At 38.0% G+C, this 16,624-nt stretch overlaps 1 protein-coding gene across 1 annotated transcript; it reads right to left on the minus strand.

Annotated features, from left to right (window-relative positions):
* Positions 1-751: 751 nt before the first annotated feature.
* LOC141553679 (chymase-like) lies at positions 752-4,924 on the minus strand. The gene is made up of 5 exons (XM_074285212.1): positions 4,820-4,924; positions 3,833-3,980; positions 2,938-3,073; positions 1,467-1,718; positions 752-1,003 (listed from the first exon to the last, which is right to left on the minus strand). The coding sequence occupies exons 1-5, from the start codon at positions 4,878-4,880 to the stop codon at positions 860-862; spliced, it is 741 nt and encodes a 246-aa protein (XP_074141313.1). The 5' UTR covers positions 4,881-4,924; the 3' UTR covers positions 752-859.
* Positions 4,925-16,624: the final 11,700 nt, after the last annotated feature.

A 16,624-nucleotide genomic window follows, 5' to 3' on the forward strand; every position in this document is an offset into this window, starting at 1 on the left:
CTTTCAGCTTTAAATTCCATTATTTTACCACAGTCAACTATTTTGATGAAATCTAAGCCTATGGCTTTCCTCATCTATCAGTCTAGTAATCCAATCAAAAAGGGAACTACTGAGAATCTAGCATGTACTATTCTTGATGAACCATTATAAACTCTTATGGAAGATTACTTGTATTTCATTTTTTCTTTTCTAAATTTTTAAATTTATGTACTTTGAATATAAAAATTATTTATCATTTTATTTCCAAATTTATCTTTCTGACTCTTCCAGAAGGTCATTCCTTACAGCAAAGAATAAACAAGACAAAGAAATAAAAGCTCTGCATCCTTTTAAAAATGTTCACAAATAATTTTTGAAGCAATATAAGCCAGCATTTTGCTAGGAACTGTAATGAAGCTCACTAGTTTATCATGTGAAGGCCGCACTCTCTTTTTATTTCCTTCCAAAATAAGGCCAGCATTTTTAGTAGCGTCCAATTAAAATCTAATGCAATGAGTGGCCATTGGGAAACACCAGTCAAGAACAATGAGGAGTATTTACTTCCATTCCAAAACTGTAAATACTGACTCCTTCTTCTCTCTGAGGTCCTTTGCTGCTATGCTGACTACCTTGGGCAGGGAGAGAGGGGACTATACTGCTGGAGAGTAATCACTCACACAAGCCTGGATGCTGTGGTTTATTACAATCATAGTCGACCTTCAGTTCAATGTCCAAAGTAACTCTTCATACCCTTTAACCTCCTCCCCTCCCCCACAAATCTTAGACTCTGGGATGAAGGTGGGCAGATAAGAGGACAGTCCTAGAGAGGAGGCTGGGCCCTAGGACTGAGATTCCTTTTTGCTGAGCCAGGACCACAGAGCTAATTTGCATTTAGGATTTGGTTGATCCAGGAGATGTAAGGAGCAATTCTTGTGAAGACAGAAGGCAGGTTTGCATTTATCTTTCCGTAGGAGACAATGCCTTGGGCCACACCAGAACAAACGAGGGGTTCTCCAGAAACTCCCTGTTAGACAAAGAGAAGTAAGCAAAAAACATTGATCCTCCCTTGCTCTTTTTGAGCTGTTTGCAGAAATCATGGACCTTCTTGGGTTCATAAGTTGCAGCACAGATTCTTTTCTTTTGTCATATCCTGAGGCACCTTCTCTCCCAAGCTTCCTTCTCTCCTCCCTATCAGTATCTCTCTGAAATTCTGAGTAGGATATGGGGGGGGGGGAAGAGAAGGGGAGGGGGGTAAAGAATGAGTCTCCCACCCTCCCACTCACAAGTGCTAGGGAAATGGGATTAAGATTTGGGGATTTGGAATATTTCCTATTCTCACAGACCTCATTCTTCCCCCAAAACTATGCTACAAACCTCTGCCCCAAGTCCTGGATCCAACTGAAAGTGCTGACCCCATCCCTTCTTAGGAGGGTTCTCACTCAGAGTGAGTGATTTCCAAAGAAGAGAAATATGAATTGTGGACTCACCTGGATTAATTTCCTTGAGTTGGGATTCCTTACACACAACTGGGATCTCTCATCAAAATTTCCAAAGCTTTTGCAGTCACTGGCATTCATTAGTCTCATTTCCACTTCCTGTAAAGTGTCTGATAATCTGGCCTTTGATTCTGTCATTCCCCAGCCAACTGCTAGACATTCTTGTCCAGGTGAGACAGAATTGGATGTTGAGGGCAGGCGGAGAGTCCCCACTGCTGTTGTCAGTTCTGCTTCCTTTTCCAGCTGTGAGAAGGAAGGAAAAAGGCTTTGTCAGTGCTGGGGATGGGTTATATGGGCTGGGTTAAAGGCTCCAGAGATGCAGGGACCTCAGATTCTTGAGAAAACAAGGGAAGACAAAGGGAAATAGTATCATAGAGTGGGAAGGGAAAGTAGCCTAATTTCTCACATGTACATTGCAATTTATAGGTAGTTAAGTGATTTGAATGAATGAATGAAAAAACATTTATTAAGCACTATTTGTTTCCCAGGAAGCATGCTCAGCTTTTCTCATAACATTGTTGTGAGATGGGAAATGAAGGAATATTGTATCATTCCCATTTTACATATGAGAAAACTGAAGCTCACAGTACTTAATGGACTTGTCAATATTCACCCAGGCAGTAACTGGTTGAAGTTAGAACTTGACCATGTTTTCTGATTGTGAACTCAATGCTTCCTATTAGATCACACAATTCTTAAAAACTGTAGACCCTAAAACAGCTATCACAGAGTCTCAGAGTTATAACGGCCCCCAGACATTACAGTATGATTTCTTCACATATAGAAATGTCCTCCTTGACATCCAACCTTTGAGGACCTTCAGTAATGGGAAATTTACTACCTCCTGAGCTGCTGGCTTATTGGTTTAGTGGAACATTTCATGAAAAAGCTCTTGGATTTGAACTCTGGGAAGGCCTGATTTTGAGAGTGTTAGTGGGGAGAGGGTTGAATTTGGAGCCAAGAAGACCTGGGTTCAAATATTGCCTCTAGCTCTTTGTAGCTTTGTGATCCTGGGCAAGGTGTTAAACCTCTCTGAGCCAGAGTTTCCTCATGTATAAAGTGAAGGGGTTGGACTAGATAGTCTCTAAGACTCCTTCTAAGTCTAAATCTGTGATTCTATGAAGGATATTTTTCTTATTCAGACAGAATTGAAATATGGGCCTCTCCACCCCCTCCTCCCACCTGTTACTAATGGTTCTGTTCTTTGTGGATAATAAAATAGGCTGATCTCTCCTCTTCCTCCCATCCCACCTCCCATCTCTGAAGTTTGAACAAGGAATACTGAAGCAAGAATAGACCTCAGGCATCTCTTTGTTCAACTTCTCATGGTATAGATCAGAAAATTGGAGGTTTGAAAGTTCTAGTTACTTGTCCAAAGTGACACAGCTAAGGCAGCAACGAAGATCGGACTAGTGCCCCAAACTTATTGGTTCCCAGTTCTTTGTTTTCTATTAATTATTACTTTTAGTAACATGATGTCATTCAAAATCCTTTCAGCATTATATCCTGGATGAAGAAATTGATGCTTGACTTTAAGGATCTGCCAAGTCCGTTCTGGCTTTCTGATATTATGTGCTCCAAGTTTGACTGAGATGAAGCTGTTGGAGAAGCAAGAGAAGAGGGAGGTATTAGGAGTTTCAGATTCTTCATGAAGGGAACATTTTGAGAATGGAGTCCAAGGACTCTCCTACAATGTCAGTCTCTCCTCTCTGTCTCTATAGCTCTCTCTCTATCTCTATAGCTATATATAGGTGGGGCTCAGGGGTAGGATGTGGGACTCAAGCAATCAGGGCTGAAGTACTTGTAAGGGGTAGAGACAGTTCCCTAACTTCTTTGGAAGGTTGTCCAGATGAGTTCTGGGTGACAAGTGGATCTGCTTGTTTTGCCTCAGGCTGATCTTGATTCAGCCTCCAAAGAATAAAAAATCCAGAAGATCAAGGATGAAATTAAGAGGAGCTTCACTGCAATGTGTGCTCCCAGAGAACCCTGTGATAGAGTTTAGTTCTCCATAGAACTATAGTTGCTAAGTTCTGGGAGCACCAAAATCATGAGTATCATAGTGTCAGGGAAGAAGGAATTGGCTGAGCTATGGAATCTTGGGTGGTAAGATCTGAAACATGAGCTTCATCATTTAGGGCGGGACAGTCATCAAAGGTGGATTGGGCTGAAGGGGAAAGGGCTGATCTCAACCTGGAGCATAAACACTCTTGCTCACTCTTGCTTTTGTTCAGACTGGGATTCTTTTTCTTCCAATTGAGTAGCCCCCAAGAGACAGGAGTGCCCTTATTAGGGTCTTATTTAATGCATCCCTCACCTGGTGAGTATCAGGGAGGGGGAAGGGGGATAGACACACTTACTCTCCTTCACAATGGGCTGCTGTCATCACAAAGTCACGGCGAATCAGGAACCCACCACAGCTGGACCGATTATTACAAAGTTTGATTTCCAGAAAAGCCATGTAAGGACGGGAATGGGGCCTTGATTCTTTCCCCCCAAATATCTCATCTGAAAGAGAACCGTCCACATGTGCATACCCCAAACATATATATACACAACTGAGACAAAACATCAGGTCCATGGAAATAGTGGGACACCACCTCCAACCTAGCTGAAACCCAAGCTATGTAGGTTTTCCCTCGGTCATTATTGCTTCTCAGGCCTCATTTTTTCTCTTCTGGAATTAAGTCAGTTGCAATTTGCCACTATTGGTATAGGAATTTTTAAGCCTTGTCCTTTGTGGCCTGGCAAACTCTCAAAAGATTTCTATACTTTGGTGGAGATACCGCCGGATTCCAAGACTGGTCCTTGGCTTTTTTCTGATTAAAAACTTGATTTTTCTCAGTTTACTCAAGTAATCAAGTTCTGAAAAATTATTTTACTAATGAAAACTCAGAGGAGATAGATCAATGAGCAGAAATTCATTAGGATTATACTTCTTCCAGTAGTGGATTCCACTTTTGAATAGATCTAACTCAGAATCTTGTGACCCTGAAATATCACCATCACTATATTTCTTATATGCCCTTGCAATATCCATCTCTATTTCAGCAGAGGGCAATATCTCCAAGCTTGAATCCCAACCCTTTACCCCTTTACTTTTACCTAACCTTTTACCTTTAGTCCTTATCCAAGCACAAGGTCAGATCATAAGCTTGCCTCATGAGTAGGAAAAACTAAAACTTTGAAAAATTTGAATAAGGAGATCCTTTCTAGAAAGAGATTGGGCCCAGTAAGAAGTGTCTGCCAGGCAGAAGTCTCTGTCCTGGGACACTGCCACATGTCCTCCTGGGAGTGTATGTGGAACTCTGACTCAAGCCTGATTCTCTGGGCAAAAGGAGACTCACCAGCTCCAGTGTCATGAGCCAGAAGAAAAGTCAGCAGGAGGAGGAGGAGAAGGCACTTCATCTTCCCAGAGAGGATAACAGAGCAGATGCTGCTTCTGCTCCAGCTCTCTCCTACCTTCTGACATTTGTAGCTAAGGAAGGTAGAAGAGGGAGGGCCACACTGACCACAGGAACTTCCTCATCATGATTTCTTCCAATGGGGCAGAGCCAGTTATCTAATTAAACAGAATTTCTCCTGCAGTTGCTCTTCACTCCCTTCTATGTTGTCCTGAGTTCTCAAGTTGTGACTTGGACTAACCAAGCTACTAACTAAAGTACTCCTCATGTGTCACTTGCTAGGGCTACATATACCAAAACCCTTCCCCCCCCCAATAACAACCATGAAGACCCTCTCCCCAACTGGACCAATACTTGTTTTCAAAGTTTTTGCATTATCGACAATGTTTACATATTATATTATCAGAATATGTAAATCTGAGCAAAGATGAGTCTGAAGTTTTCTGGAAGGTGGATCATGCCTTCCAACTGCTGTAGACACTAAGTACTGGGCCCTTTTGGCCTTTCAGTAGATTAAAGAAAAGATAGAATGATAGAGTTGTAGTTAAAGTGAGGGGTATGGGAGTGAAGAAATGGTGGGAAATAGAAGAGAAAGGATACAAAAAACCCTGATATGACAAGAGGAAAGGAATGGAATTGTGGAAAAGAGGCAATGAGGTGAAGATAAGAATATTTATATGGAGGAAAGAAGGTTGACCCCTTTCTCATTCAGTATCTCACTTAACTTTGTTGAGTCCTGACTCAGGAGCATGCCCACCCATGACCTAGTAGGAGTATTGCTCAAGGCCACTGAGAACCAAAAGTAATCCAGACAAATCACCAAATGGGCCAAGATCATGAGTGAAGAGATCTTTGTTTCTGTTGAGTCTGGGAACAGTAATGGGGAAACACAGGGAGGATATTTTCCATTAGCTCACCCACCTGATTCTTATCTTTGCCTCTGTCTCACATGCATATATATTCACCACCAGTCTTCTGAAGTGTTATGACTATTACATTTATGAAAGTTCTTAAGTCTTTCCAAGTTCTCCCATTGAAGTCACTGTATGTATACATTTGTACTCTCATTTCTGCTTACCTCACTCAAGCCATTCGTACTAGTTTCCCCAGGTTTCTCTGAACTGTTCCCATTCATACATTTTTATGCAAGTATAAGAATATCCCATCATATTCATATGACATAATTTATTCATCCATTCCCTTTGTTACCTTTTCTTTGCTACAAAAAAAGTGCAGCTAAAACTGTTTAGGAAACTTCTTTTTTCTGAAGAAAAATTGGGTTAAGTGACTTGCCCAGGGTCACACATATAGGAAGAATTAAGTGTCTGAGGAAAGATTTGAACTCAGTTCCTTCTGACTTTAAGACTGTGCTCTATCTACTGTACCACCTAACTTCCCCCAAGTAACTAGGTTTTGGTAGAGAAAAGGACAGTTCCAATTTGCCACTATTGGTACAGGAATTTTTAAGGCTTGTCCTTTGTGGCCTGGAAAACTCTCAAAAGATTTCTATACTTTGGTGGGGATACCACAGGATTCCAAGTCTGGTCCTTAGCTTTTTCTGATTAAAAACTTGATTTTTCTCAGTTTACTCAGAAGCAATTAAGTTCTGAAAAATTATTATACTAATGAAACTCACAGGAGATAGATCAATGAGCAGAAATTCATTAGGATTATATACTTTCTCCAGTAGTGGATTCCACTTTTGAATAGATCTAACTCAGAAAAGCACAGAAAGGAACTCAGTGGCTTTCTAGTCCAACCTATTCATAAAAGGAATGAATCTCTTCACCTGACCATATAACCTTTGCATAAAAACATCCAAGAAGGGTGACCTACAAGTTCCTGAGGCATCCCTTTTTACTTTTGTATATCTCTGGTTGTTAGGAATTATTCCTGATATGTAGCCTTAACTGTTAAGATGTCTTCCTTAAATAGAGCCATAATCTTGAAAATTACTATCATGCTCTTAAATCTTTTCTTCCTGAGGCTATACATTCCTATATCCTTCCAATGGCTTTGAGCTATGTGTACTTTACAATGGGCACCTACTGATAGGGATCCAGAAGTTTTAAGAAGACTCACTGTCACAGTTGCTTATTGATTATATACATATATTTTAAAACATCTCTTAAATTGAATTTTGAAACACTTGCAATTTCTAACTTGGCTTCATAAATTAGATAGTCATGGTCCAATGGAAAGAACTCCAATCTTAGAGTGTGAACAAAAATCTTTGATTCTGACATTTTTTTGGTTTATATTTTCAACACTGTAATCCTAGAGAAGCCATTTTAGCTCTGAGTCTCAGTTTCCTTCCAGTGATTATCTTATCAGCTGATAAAACCTAACAATCCCAGAAACATTCATGTTTTTTCTTTGGGGACTTTTAAGACCAATAGGCTGGGTCTTTTTCATTCCATAGCATCAGGAACAGATAGCCCTCCTCCCTAATCTTGCATACCCCCACCTCACTAATTACGCATTTATAGGCACAAATTCTGAGTCCAGTTTTGTCTAATACAATGAAAACTTTATTACAATAAACATGAGGATATAAGATACAACTGAAACATCAAGAGCATCCCCAAACTGAAAGCTATTTGAAGCTGTCATTTACAAACAACCAAGGTAAATTTAGATTATAAGATCCCAGTTTATCCTCTTGCTGATATATTGTCTCTGTAGGAATTCTTTCCAATCATCATAAACTCAGCCAAACATCTAGTGTACCAGAGTTTTTTTTTCCTCCCCACAAGAAAGGTTCTCTTGACACTATACAGATTGATATATTTATAGGTATATGACATAGCTTCTAGGTTTTCCCCACCTAACACAGAAATATACCTTCTCCATTAAGTTCTTTGAACTAGGAACAGTTGTACTAAACAGCTTCAACTAGAATAAGTGGGCCCCGGTCTTTGAAGGAGACAGAGCCTGACTCTGCAGTCTACAAACAAGACTATAATCTGACCATGAAGTAAAGTGAATGGTGGATGGGAGAGGGGAGATATTTATGTGATGTATTTTCCCACCTCCCCTGTTAGAGACTTTCTAGTGAAGAAAATTCACTTAAGCTTCTTTACTGTCTTGATCCCCTTCCTCCCAGAAGTAAGTCAGCCCCCATTTTCATTCACCAATCTCTTTTGCCTTTCTCATTTCCTAATGGATTGTGCTAAGCTTATTATCTTTAGGTTGTTTCCCAAGAGGGCCTGGAGATTTGGTTATTCCCCTTATCAAATTTCTTTGTGCATCAGGTTGGGGATCTGTGATGGGGGAGATAGCATCACTATCTCTGATCACATCTTGCAGTTATACAACAGGTCAACAGTCTTCTATCTAGGGATCTATGTGTATTGGGAAGGTCATTATGAAACCAACAGTTCTTTACTGTGTCCTCACATGGAGATGATCTGATCTGAGTCCCTGATTGTCTCAGAGACTCCGGACTGAAGCTTTGTCTTTATTCCTTCACATCTTTGTGCTTCTCTCCAGGCTGGTTCTACTCATCAGGATCCAACTGATGAGGCCTCTCATAACAGTCAATTATAACACTACCATCTTTTAAATTTACAAAATGTTTTCCTTTGAGTAGAAATATTGTTGTCTCTGCTGGAGGGAATATTAGAACTGGTAGATAAATGATATTCTAGAGTTCATAGGTGTAGCAGGGCTGTTGCTGATTGGTGAACTTTCAGAGTAGAGGGCCAGAACTGTTTAAGAGTGAGTGAACCTGAACCATGTTGCCTGTGCCAACAGGTATTGGGGTTGAATCCATGAGTGCCTCTGTCTATTTGAAATAGGGAGAAAGTCTCAAAAAAATTTGTGTGATCTCCATTTAAAATATAAAGAAACTGAGGTTTATGGTAGTTCAACGATTCATCCATATTTGTACTGCTTATAAGCATCAGAGCTGAGATTCAACACAGAACTCTATAGTCCAGTTTTCTTTTCCCCAATGCACCTTTCTTTCTCTCCTCAAACATTTTCCTACTTGAAGTCTGTTCCTTTGCACAACCTTGGCTGGGTTTTGCTATCTTCTATATCTTGAACAGAGAAATTGTGTTCTATGCCTCTTGACCTCTTCTGTCCCTATCAAAGTTTGTTTCTAAGCATGTAGCTATGTATGCTCTTAGAATAGAACTGTTAACTTCTCTCTTTCTACCTTCCTCCATGTCTCTCCCTCCTCCATCTCCTTTGCCCTCCAGTTTATGTTCTAGATTTCAGAGAAGTCCCTGAGGTTCCTTTTGTAACATACTACAAAATGTGCTCCCCTTTCTCTTTCATGTCCCCCTATAGTTCAGGGGCTAATTTGATGATATTTGTCTTATGTGACTATTGGAACAGCCACCAGGTTTTCCCTTTGGTCTATAGAGGGAATTGGGCTGGACCAGAATATAGAGACCAACATTGAATCTCCAAGAGAATAATACAACTAATAGTAAGTATATTACCTCAAAGGTATGATATAGGAAGAAAAAAGGCTAAGGAAGCTTGGCTCAGTTCTTGGATAAACCAGTATTGTTGGCTTTAAGAGTTGTATTTGGACTATTCACATGCTGGTGAAGATGGGCAACCTCATAGGGGACTCTAGCTCTTTCTGTTCTCTTCTTCCATTTGATTCTCTGTTATTGTTTGGCTCTTGATAATCCTATTTGGTGTTTTCTTGGCAAAGATACAGGGGTGGTTTGCCATTTCCTTCTTCAGCTCATTTTACAGATGAAAAAACTGAGTTAGGTGATTTAATGAGGGTCGTGCAGCTAGTAAAGTGTCTGAGGCTGGATTTGAACTGAGGAAGATGAGTCTTTCTGACTCTATGCCTGGTGCTCTATCTTTTCATTAAATCAGGGAAAGTAAGCCAATCTGTCAAGAAGCATTAATTAAGTGCATACTGAGTGATAGACACTGTACTAAATGTTGAAGGTAATAAAAAAAGGGGGAGAGATAAAAACCAGTTCTTGCCCTTGAAAAGTTCACAGTCTAATGACTGAGAAAATAAGTTAACAAATATGTACAAGCAAGCTGTGGCTTGGAAATACACAAAAGACAAAAACACAAAAATGAAAAGGCATTGGGAAAGACTTCCTATAGAAGGTGGGACTTTAATCAGAAGTGAAGTAAGACAGGGAGGTCAGAGGCAGAAATAAGGAGGAAAAGCATTTTAAGTATGGGGGACAGCCAGAGAAAATATCTAGAACCAAGAGATGGAGCATCTTGTTTATGAAACAGCCAGGAGACCTCTGCATTGAAAAGCATGTGTGTAATTGTGGTTAGGTGCATGGAAGAGATAGGACTGGAAGAATGGGTGCATGTGTGTGGATATGTTATGAAGGGCTTTGAACACCAGAGGATTTTTATTTCATCCTGAAGGTAATAAGGAGCCATTCAAGTTCATTGAGAATGGAGCATGAAATAAAACGATGTCTTAGGAAAATCACTTTGCTGGTTAGGGGAATTAACAACAGAAAACAAAGAGAAGATTTTAGGGTGAAGTAGATTGGATAAATCTCAGAAAGAGTCTCAAATCTCAAATTTAATTATTTGTCTCAGGGGAGACAATTTGCTTAATATTTGGAATTTTTTTTTCTTGGATGGGGATGTACACACACACACAAACATACATATATACACATATATTCCTATATATTATGTATATATGTATGTGTTTTATACATATATAATATATATATATACATAAATAGATGCATATATGTATACATACATATATTTATAAAAAAGGACTTACATTTTAATGTACAAGATAATATCAGGAACTTACATTCTAATCATGGAGATAACATCAATGTCAGCTAAAAGGAAGATAAGTGTGAAAGTTATAGGGATAATGAGGGCCATGGAGGAGCAGATTAATATATTCTATGCAGGAACAGTGGTTGCTGATTTGATCATGTTTCCAGAACTGGAGATAAGATTATTGGTGGGGAATTTGTGTAGGAAAGGTACTTGTAAAATGGTTAAGTAGTTGGGTTATGGAGGAGACACAGCTGGGAGAAGGGGAGTGGAGCTTGCCTGGGTTTACCTGAAATAGTTGGCCAGGAGAGTTAGTTACCAATGAGGACAGCAGCGTCCCAAGGTGAAAATTCTGGAAATGGAGGATTAGGGCCCGAGCCATGCAGATTATTAATTATTCCTTGTAAGCATTTACCCCTTGGAAATCCACAAGCAATTCAAATGTGAGCTTGATTTATTATTTTTTGAATATTATTATAGAGCAATGGCATCAAGCTTAAATGGAAAGAGGGCCAATAAATTATAAGTATCCTTGTGGACCATGTTTTTGACTTTAAAAACCCAATACTTTTCTTTTTTGATTAAAACAAAAACACAATTAAAGCAGATAGGAACTCATTTTTTAAGGGAAAAGGACCCACATGGACAAAAGTGTTTGTAGTAGCCCTTTTTGTTGTAGCAAGGTCCTGAAAACTGAATGGATGCTCATCAGTGGAGAATGGCCTAATAAGTTATGGTGTATGAATCTTATGGAGTATTATTGTTTTATAAAAAGTGATCAGCAGAATGATTTCAGAAAAGTCTGGAGAAACTTGTATGAACTCATGCTATTTAAAGTGAGTAGAACCAAGAGCAATAATGTACATAGCAACAACAAGATTATGTAATGATCATTTGCAACAGTGCAGTGATTCAGGCCAATTCCAGTAGTTTTGTGATGGAGAGAGCACTCAGAGAAAGGACTGTAGGGACTGAGTGTGGATCACAGAATACATTATTTTCAATTTTTTTGTTGCTTGTTTTCATTTTTCTGTCTCATTTTTTTTTGTTTTTGATCTTAATTTTCTTGTGCAACATGAGATTGTGGAAATCTGTGTAGAAGAATTGCATATATTAACATATATTGGATTATTTGCTGTCTAGGGGAGAGAGTTTTGTAAAGGAAGGGAGAAAAATAATTTGGAATATAAGGTTTTGCAAGGGTGACTGTTGAAAACTATCTATGTATGTGCTTTGAAAATAAAATCTTTATTAAAAATAAAATAATTAAACAACAACAACCACAAATGAAACTTTTCCCTTTTTTTGGTTTTAGGCTGTCATTGGGGTAAAAGGTAGGAGAGAATCCTGGTACTTGACAATTTCCTCTTTCTTGGCTCTTTGGCCCAAGTCATTCCTCAACTCTTCTTTTTTTTTTTTTTTTTCTTGAGGAAAGAATTGAGAGATAGATAAGATAATTTGGGCCTGGATTTAGACAATTCTGTGGACAGAGACCAGATTTATTCAGCTGAAGGATTAGTAATGATATAAGAGTAGTGGTGACTAAAGAGCATAACTCACAGGTTCCTGCTTCATTTCTTTTTTCAAACTTAGGGTGTTCAATGATGAAAAATGTTTTAGAACCTGAACTATCAATTCCTGAGTTAATAACCAAAGCCTGCATTCAATGTTTATTGAATTAGAGTAGATGCTTAGTAAACTGAATTAAGTTTAAATGAATAGGATGAAACAAGTCTGTGATATGTCTTATACAAAACCCTAGTTGTTAATATTTTGAAATTACTTTGTGTTAATTCATTTGTACATACCCACATACCTATGTGTAATATTCTCTCTAAAATGTAATATTCTCTGTTGAGGTATTCTTGGGGTGGAGCTATCCTTCTTTTCAGTTCAGTAATCACTGCAAGTGGAGCCAGGCATTAATGTCCAAATCCTTTATTGTCTCCTTCAAAGTCTTATCTCCTTCACTTGGGGCTCAGCTAGTTTTTCTGGAGGTCTTCTGGATCTTGATTTCAGTGGAGATGCAAAGGAGGAAAGCCTGCCACTTCTGTCTTCCCTCATTCTGAATCTGGCTGTTTGTTCCAGCTTTTATCCTCTCTAATCAAAGCTGTGAATCTTGTAGAACTATAGCAAGTACTAAGTACATGTACCGAACTAGAGAACTGTTAAGCACCCTGCTAAATAACCACTGTCTCTATCATTTCCACTGACTTAGCACCTTGTTTCAATCTTTTGTTTCAAGTTCAGAGTTTTGGCCCATAACACCTAAGTACATATACATGTATATTTGTATACATATATGCACATACACATATGTATATGAATACATATATTCTATATCTTTCTCCCCAAGCATAATTTAAGTATATAGAATATTAACTGTCTAATGAGTTATACAGAGAATAAGGACATTGCATCATATACTTTATCAAACTGGCTTCTGGAGGGTTTGCTATCTTTCTCTGTTAAACCATGCATACAGAGATAGAATACAATGTTCCCTTTTGGTCTGCCGCCACACTGTATCTTCAGTGTCTTTCCCATAAAGTGTCTCTGATGAGCAGCATCTCAGAATCCCAAAGGGACAAGAGAGGTCTTCTGGGAGAGTGGATGAAAACTTCCAACATGGTGCTGAAGCAGAATAAACTGCCATAATTTTTATATATAACAATAATTAAATCATTAATTCCGTTGTCTAATTTGCAACAATTGTCCTTCCTATGGTCCCCAAAGCAGAGTGAGGCTATAGAATGGCAATTCTTCCTTATCAGGAAAACCTCACCTGAATTTCAATTATTATTTTTTAAAGGTTATTGATATTTTTTGTTTTTTTTCAGTCTTCACTGAGTCTTTGGCCAACATACCCCAATATCTCTCACAAATTGTACCTGCCTTTGTCACAAAGAAAAACAATTCAGCAAAACCAGTGCCAAAATGACTAGTTCTGATAGGATATACAACATTCTGCATCTCTAGTATTCCCACCCTTGATTTGAGAGAAGGGAGATATGCTATATCCTATGCTTTTGGGTACAGCTGAAACTTTTCAAAACTCTAGGCTTGGCCCAGAATAGTCTCTTTAGGAGGTTCCCAGGAGATTATTTTAGTGTGGTTCTGGGGGGCAAGTTGAAAAGAGGGAACAACTAGTTACCTTTTTATGAGGGTAGAGGAATAGAGTGATATGGAATTCAGAGTCTCCTCTTCTATGTGAGATTTTTCTATAGAGGGAAGAAAGTCAGCTTTGCTTCAGGACTTTCTGTGACAGTCATTGCTTAATAATTCAAGTTTGCAATGCTTTTCAATTCAATTCAATAAATATTGAGTGCTTACTGTATGTCAGTAACATAACACTATGTGCTAAACTCTGGGGTTATGAATAAGAAAAAGAGACAGTCTCTGTTCTCAAGAACTTACAATCTAATGGAAAAAAGGCAAATGGTAGAATTACCATTACTTTGGCCATTTCATTGGATAACATATCCTGAGAAAACTGCCCACACTTAAAAGTGTTTAAGATAATAGTACAATATCATAAAGACATCTAATTAAAAGAAAAAAAAATCAAGTCATGGAGATGCTCACACTGGGAAAAGATAAATGTGAGAAGCAGCAGAGGCTTAGTGAATAGAAGGAGCAGTGTCAGGAGAATCTGCATCTCACATGTGATGACTGTGTGAGCCTAAGCAAGTCTCTTGGGTAGTTATATGTAATCCTCTAAGACTATAATTTACAGAGTAGGTGCTTATGTACATTGGTGGAAATCACAGATTTTATTTATAAAAGTAGGCTATGTGTTTTCTTTATTATACAATAATTATTTTGAAGTATAGCAAGGATTTCCTATTTTTTTTTTACTAAAAAGGCTAATTTATTATTTAAAGTTAATGTTCAATGAAAATGAGTGTCATTTCAATCAAACACAATGCTTTTAAAGAGAGTTATTTAATACATTAAGGTTCTCTCTACCCAGTAGTCTGACCCTTTTCAGTGATGAAAGCTCAGTTTCTTGTAATTGTTTACTTTGATAGTTATGTTTCCGATCCAACACCAGGAGGTGCAGGGGATAGTCCTGAGCTGTTGTTTCCTCACTCCATCCTTCACCCCCATTTCCCCATTAGGCAATTGGGGTTGGTCTCATATTGAGATCAAGGTAACTCCGTGAGAGAGAATAGTAAACTGGGGATGGGGATATGAAGTTGACTTCCATTTCTTTTCATGTTACCTTCTTCCAAGAGTCTTTTCCTTCAAGAACCTGAAGTAAGGTTAGCATTTTCTATTTTTTCTCTCAAAGGCAAAAGTTAGTAGTGCCAGAAATACTGTGGCTGCAGAGTTCAAATCATATTAAAGAACAGAAAAACTGTTATTTCTCTTGTGCTTACAGTGTCCCAGCTCTGAAAAAGGAGCAGGACATTAATCTTCATCAATATGGAGAAAGTTTCACACCAATTAATTGACTTTGAGACTAGAGTTAAACTGTCAGTAGAGTTTCCAAAATTGAATCCCACGATAATTTTAACATTTTGTTTTCTTTCTTTTTAACTTTTTTTTAAATGTTTTTAGTTTCAAATTCTCTCCTTTCATTCAGTCACTCCTACCAATCACTGAGAAGGCAAGCAAAATCAGTTATTATCAATTATTCATGTTTGCCATGTTGGAAAAAGAACCAAGAAAAATAAAGTTTAAAAAGTATACTTCAATTTGTGCTCAGAATTCAATAATTCTCTCTCTAGAAGTAGACAGCATTTTTAATCATGAAACCTTTGAAATTGTTTTGAATCACTGTCTTCATCAGACTAGCTAAATCTTTCACATTTGATCATTCTTGCAATATTGCTGGGTACAACCTTTTTCTGCTTCTGATCATTTTGTTTTGCATCAGTTCATCTTGATCATTATTTCTTGAAGTATAATAGTCTTCCATCACAATCATGTATCACAACTTATTCAGCCATTCCCTAGTTGATGGCTATCTAGTTTCCAATTTTTTACACAACAAAAAGAGCTGCTATAAATATTTTTGTACATATAGGCCCTTTTCCTTTTCCTTTCACCTCTTTGATATACAGATTTAGTGCTGTTGCTTGGTGAAAGGTATGCACAGTGTCATAGCTCTTTGGGCACAGTTCTGAATAAATTGTTCTCCAGAATGGTTGGACTAATTCTCAACCCCACTAAAGAGTGCATTAATATTTGTTTCAATTTTCCCACATACTCTCTAATCATTTGTAACATTTTGTTTAATCTTGTTAGTAAATGTTATGGCTATGAGGTAGTTTATAATTTGCATTCCTGTAATTACATTCCTATAATTAATATGATTTCAAGAATTTTTCTCATGTGACTATGGAACTAACTTTGATTTCTTTATTCTGTATTAATCTTTTATATATTGGTTTACATACATTGTCTCCCTAAAAGAATATAATCTCCTTGATGTTGGGCCATTTTTTTTCTTTGTACCCTTAGTACTTAATATGAGTATGACACATAGTATTCAATAAATGCTTGATGATTGACTGATTTTGTGGTATTAACACATCCAGAGATCAATAAAAACTTGACATCCTCAAGTATCTAACACCATAGGGGGGGAAAAAAACCACATTTAATGCAGAGCTCAAGGTCATTTGCATAAGATTCTCTTTAGTAGTTAGAGAACCATATTTGATGATTTACATTTGCAAGAAGGATAAAATTGGCAAAAACTTGGAAAAACAAAATTTCTTTGCTTCTTGGATCCCAAATTCAAGAGAGAAAATATGATTCCAGATTCTCTTTGGAGTGGGGTCACGGAGGGGGAGAGAGACTCTCAGCAAAGCCAAAATGTAAAAGAGACAGCAACCTCATCATATCCTTAGCCCCAACTTACTACATTAGAGAGATTTCATGAATTTGTGTGAGATCTAGGACTCTCTTTTGGTTAAGCTGAGATAACTCAATGCCAGCAGGAGAGTTCATTCACTCTGTGTATTAACTGTATAACTTTTGTGATTCTGT

Source organism: Sminthopsis crassicaudata, chromosome 2 (assembly GCF_048593235.1).
Source record: "Sminthopsis crassicaudata isolate SCR6 chromosome 2, ASM4859323v1, whole genome shotgun sequence".
Lineage (NCBI taxonomy): Eukaryota > Metazoa > Chordata > Mammalia > Dasyuromorphia > Dasyuridae > Sminthopsis > Sminthopsis crassicaudata.

Excerpts from the sequence above, each read along its gene's own strand:
- LOC141553679 (XM_074285212.1), bottom strand. The coding sequence starts at position 4,880 with ATGAAGTGCCTTCTCCTCCTCCTCCTGCTGACTTTTCTTCTGGCTCAT. Across the intron at positions 3,074-3,832 it reads GCAGCCCATTGTGAAGGAGA|CTTCATCTCAGTCAAACTTG; the intron begins GTAAGTGTGTCT and ends CTTCTCCAACAG. Across the intron at positions 1,004-1,466 it reads ACTCAAGGAAATTAATCCAG|GGAGTTTCTGGAGAACCCCT; the intron begins GTGAGTCCACAA and ends TTTGTCTAACAG.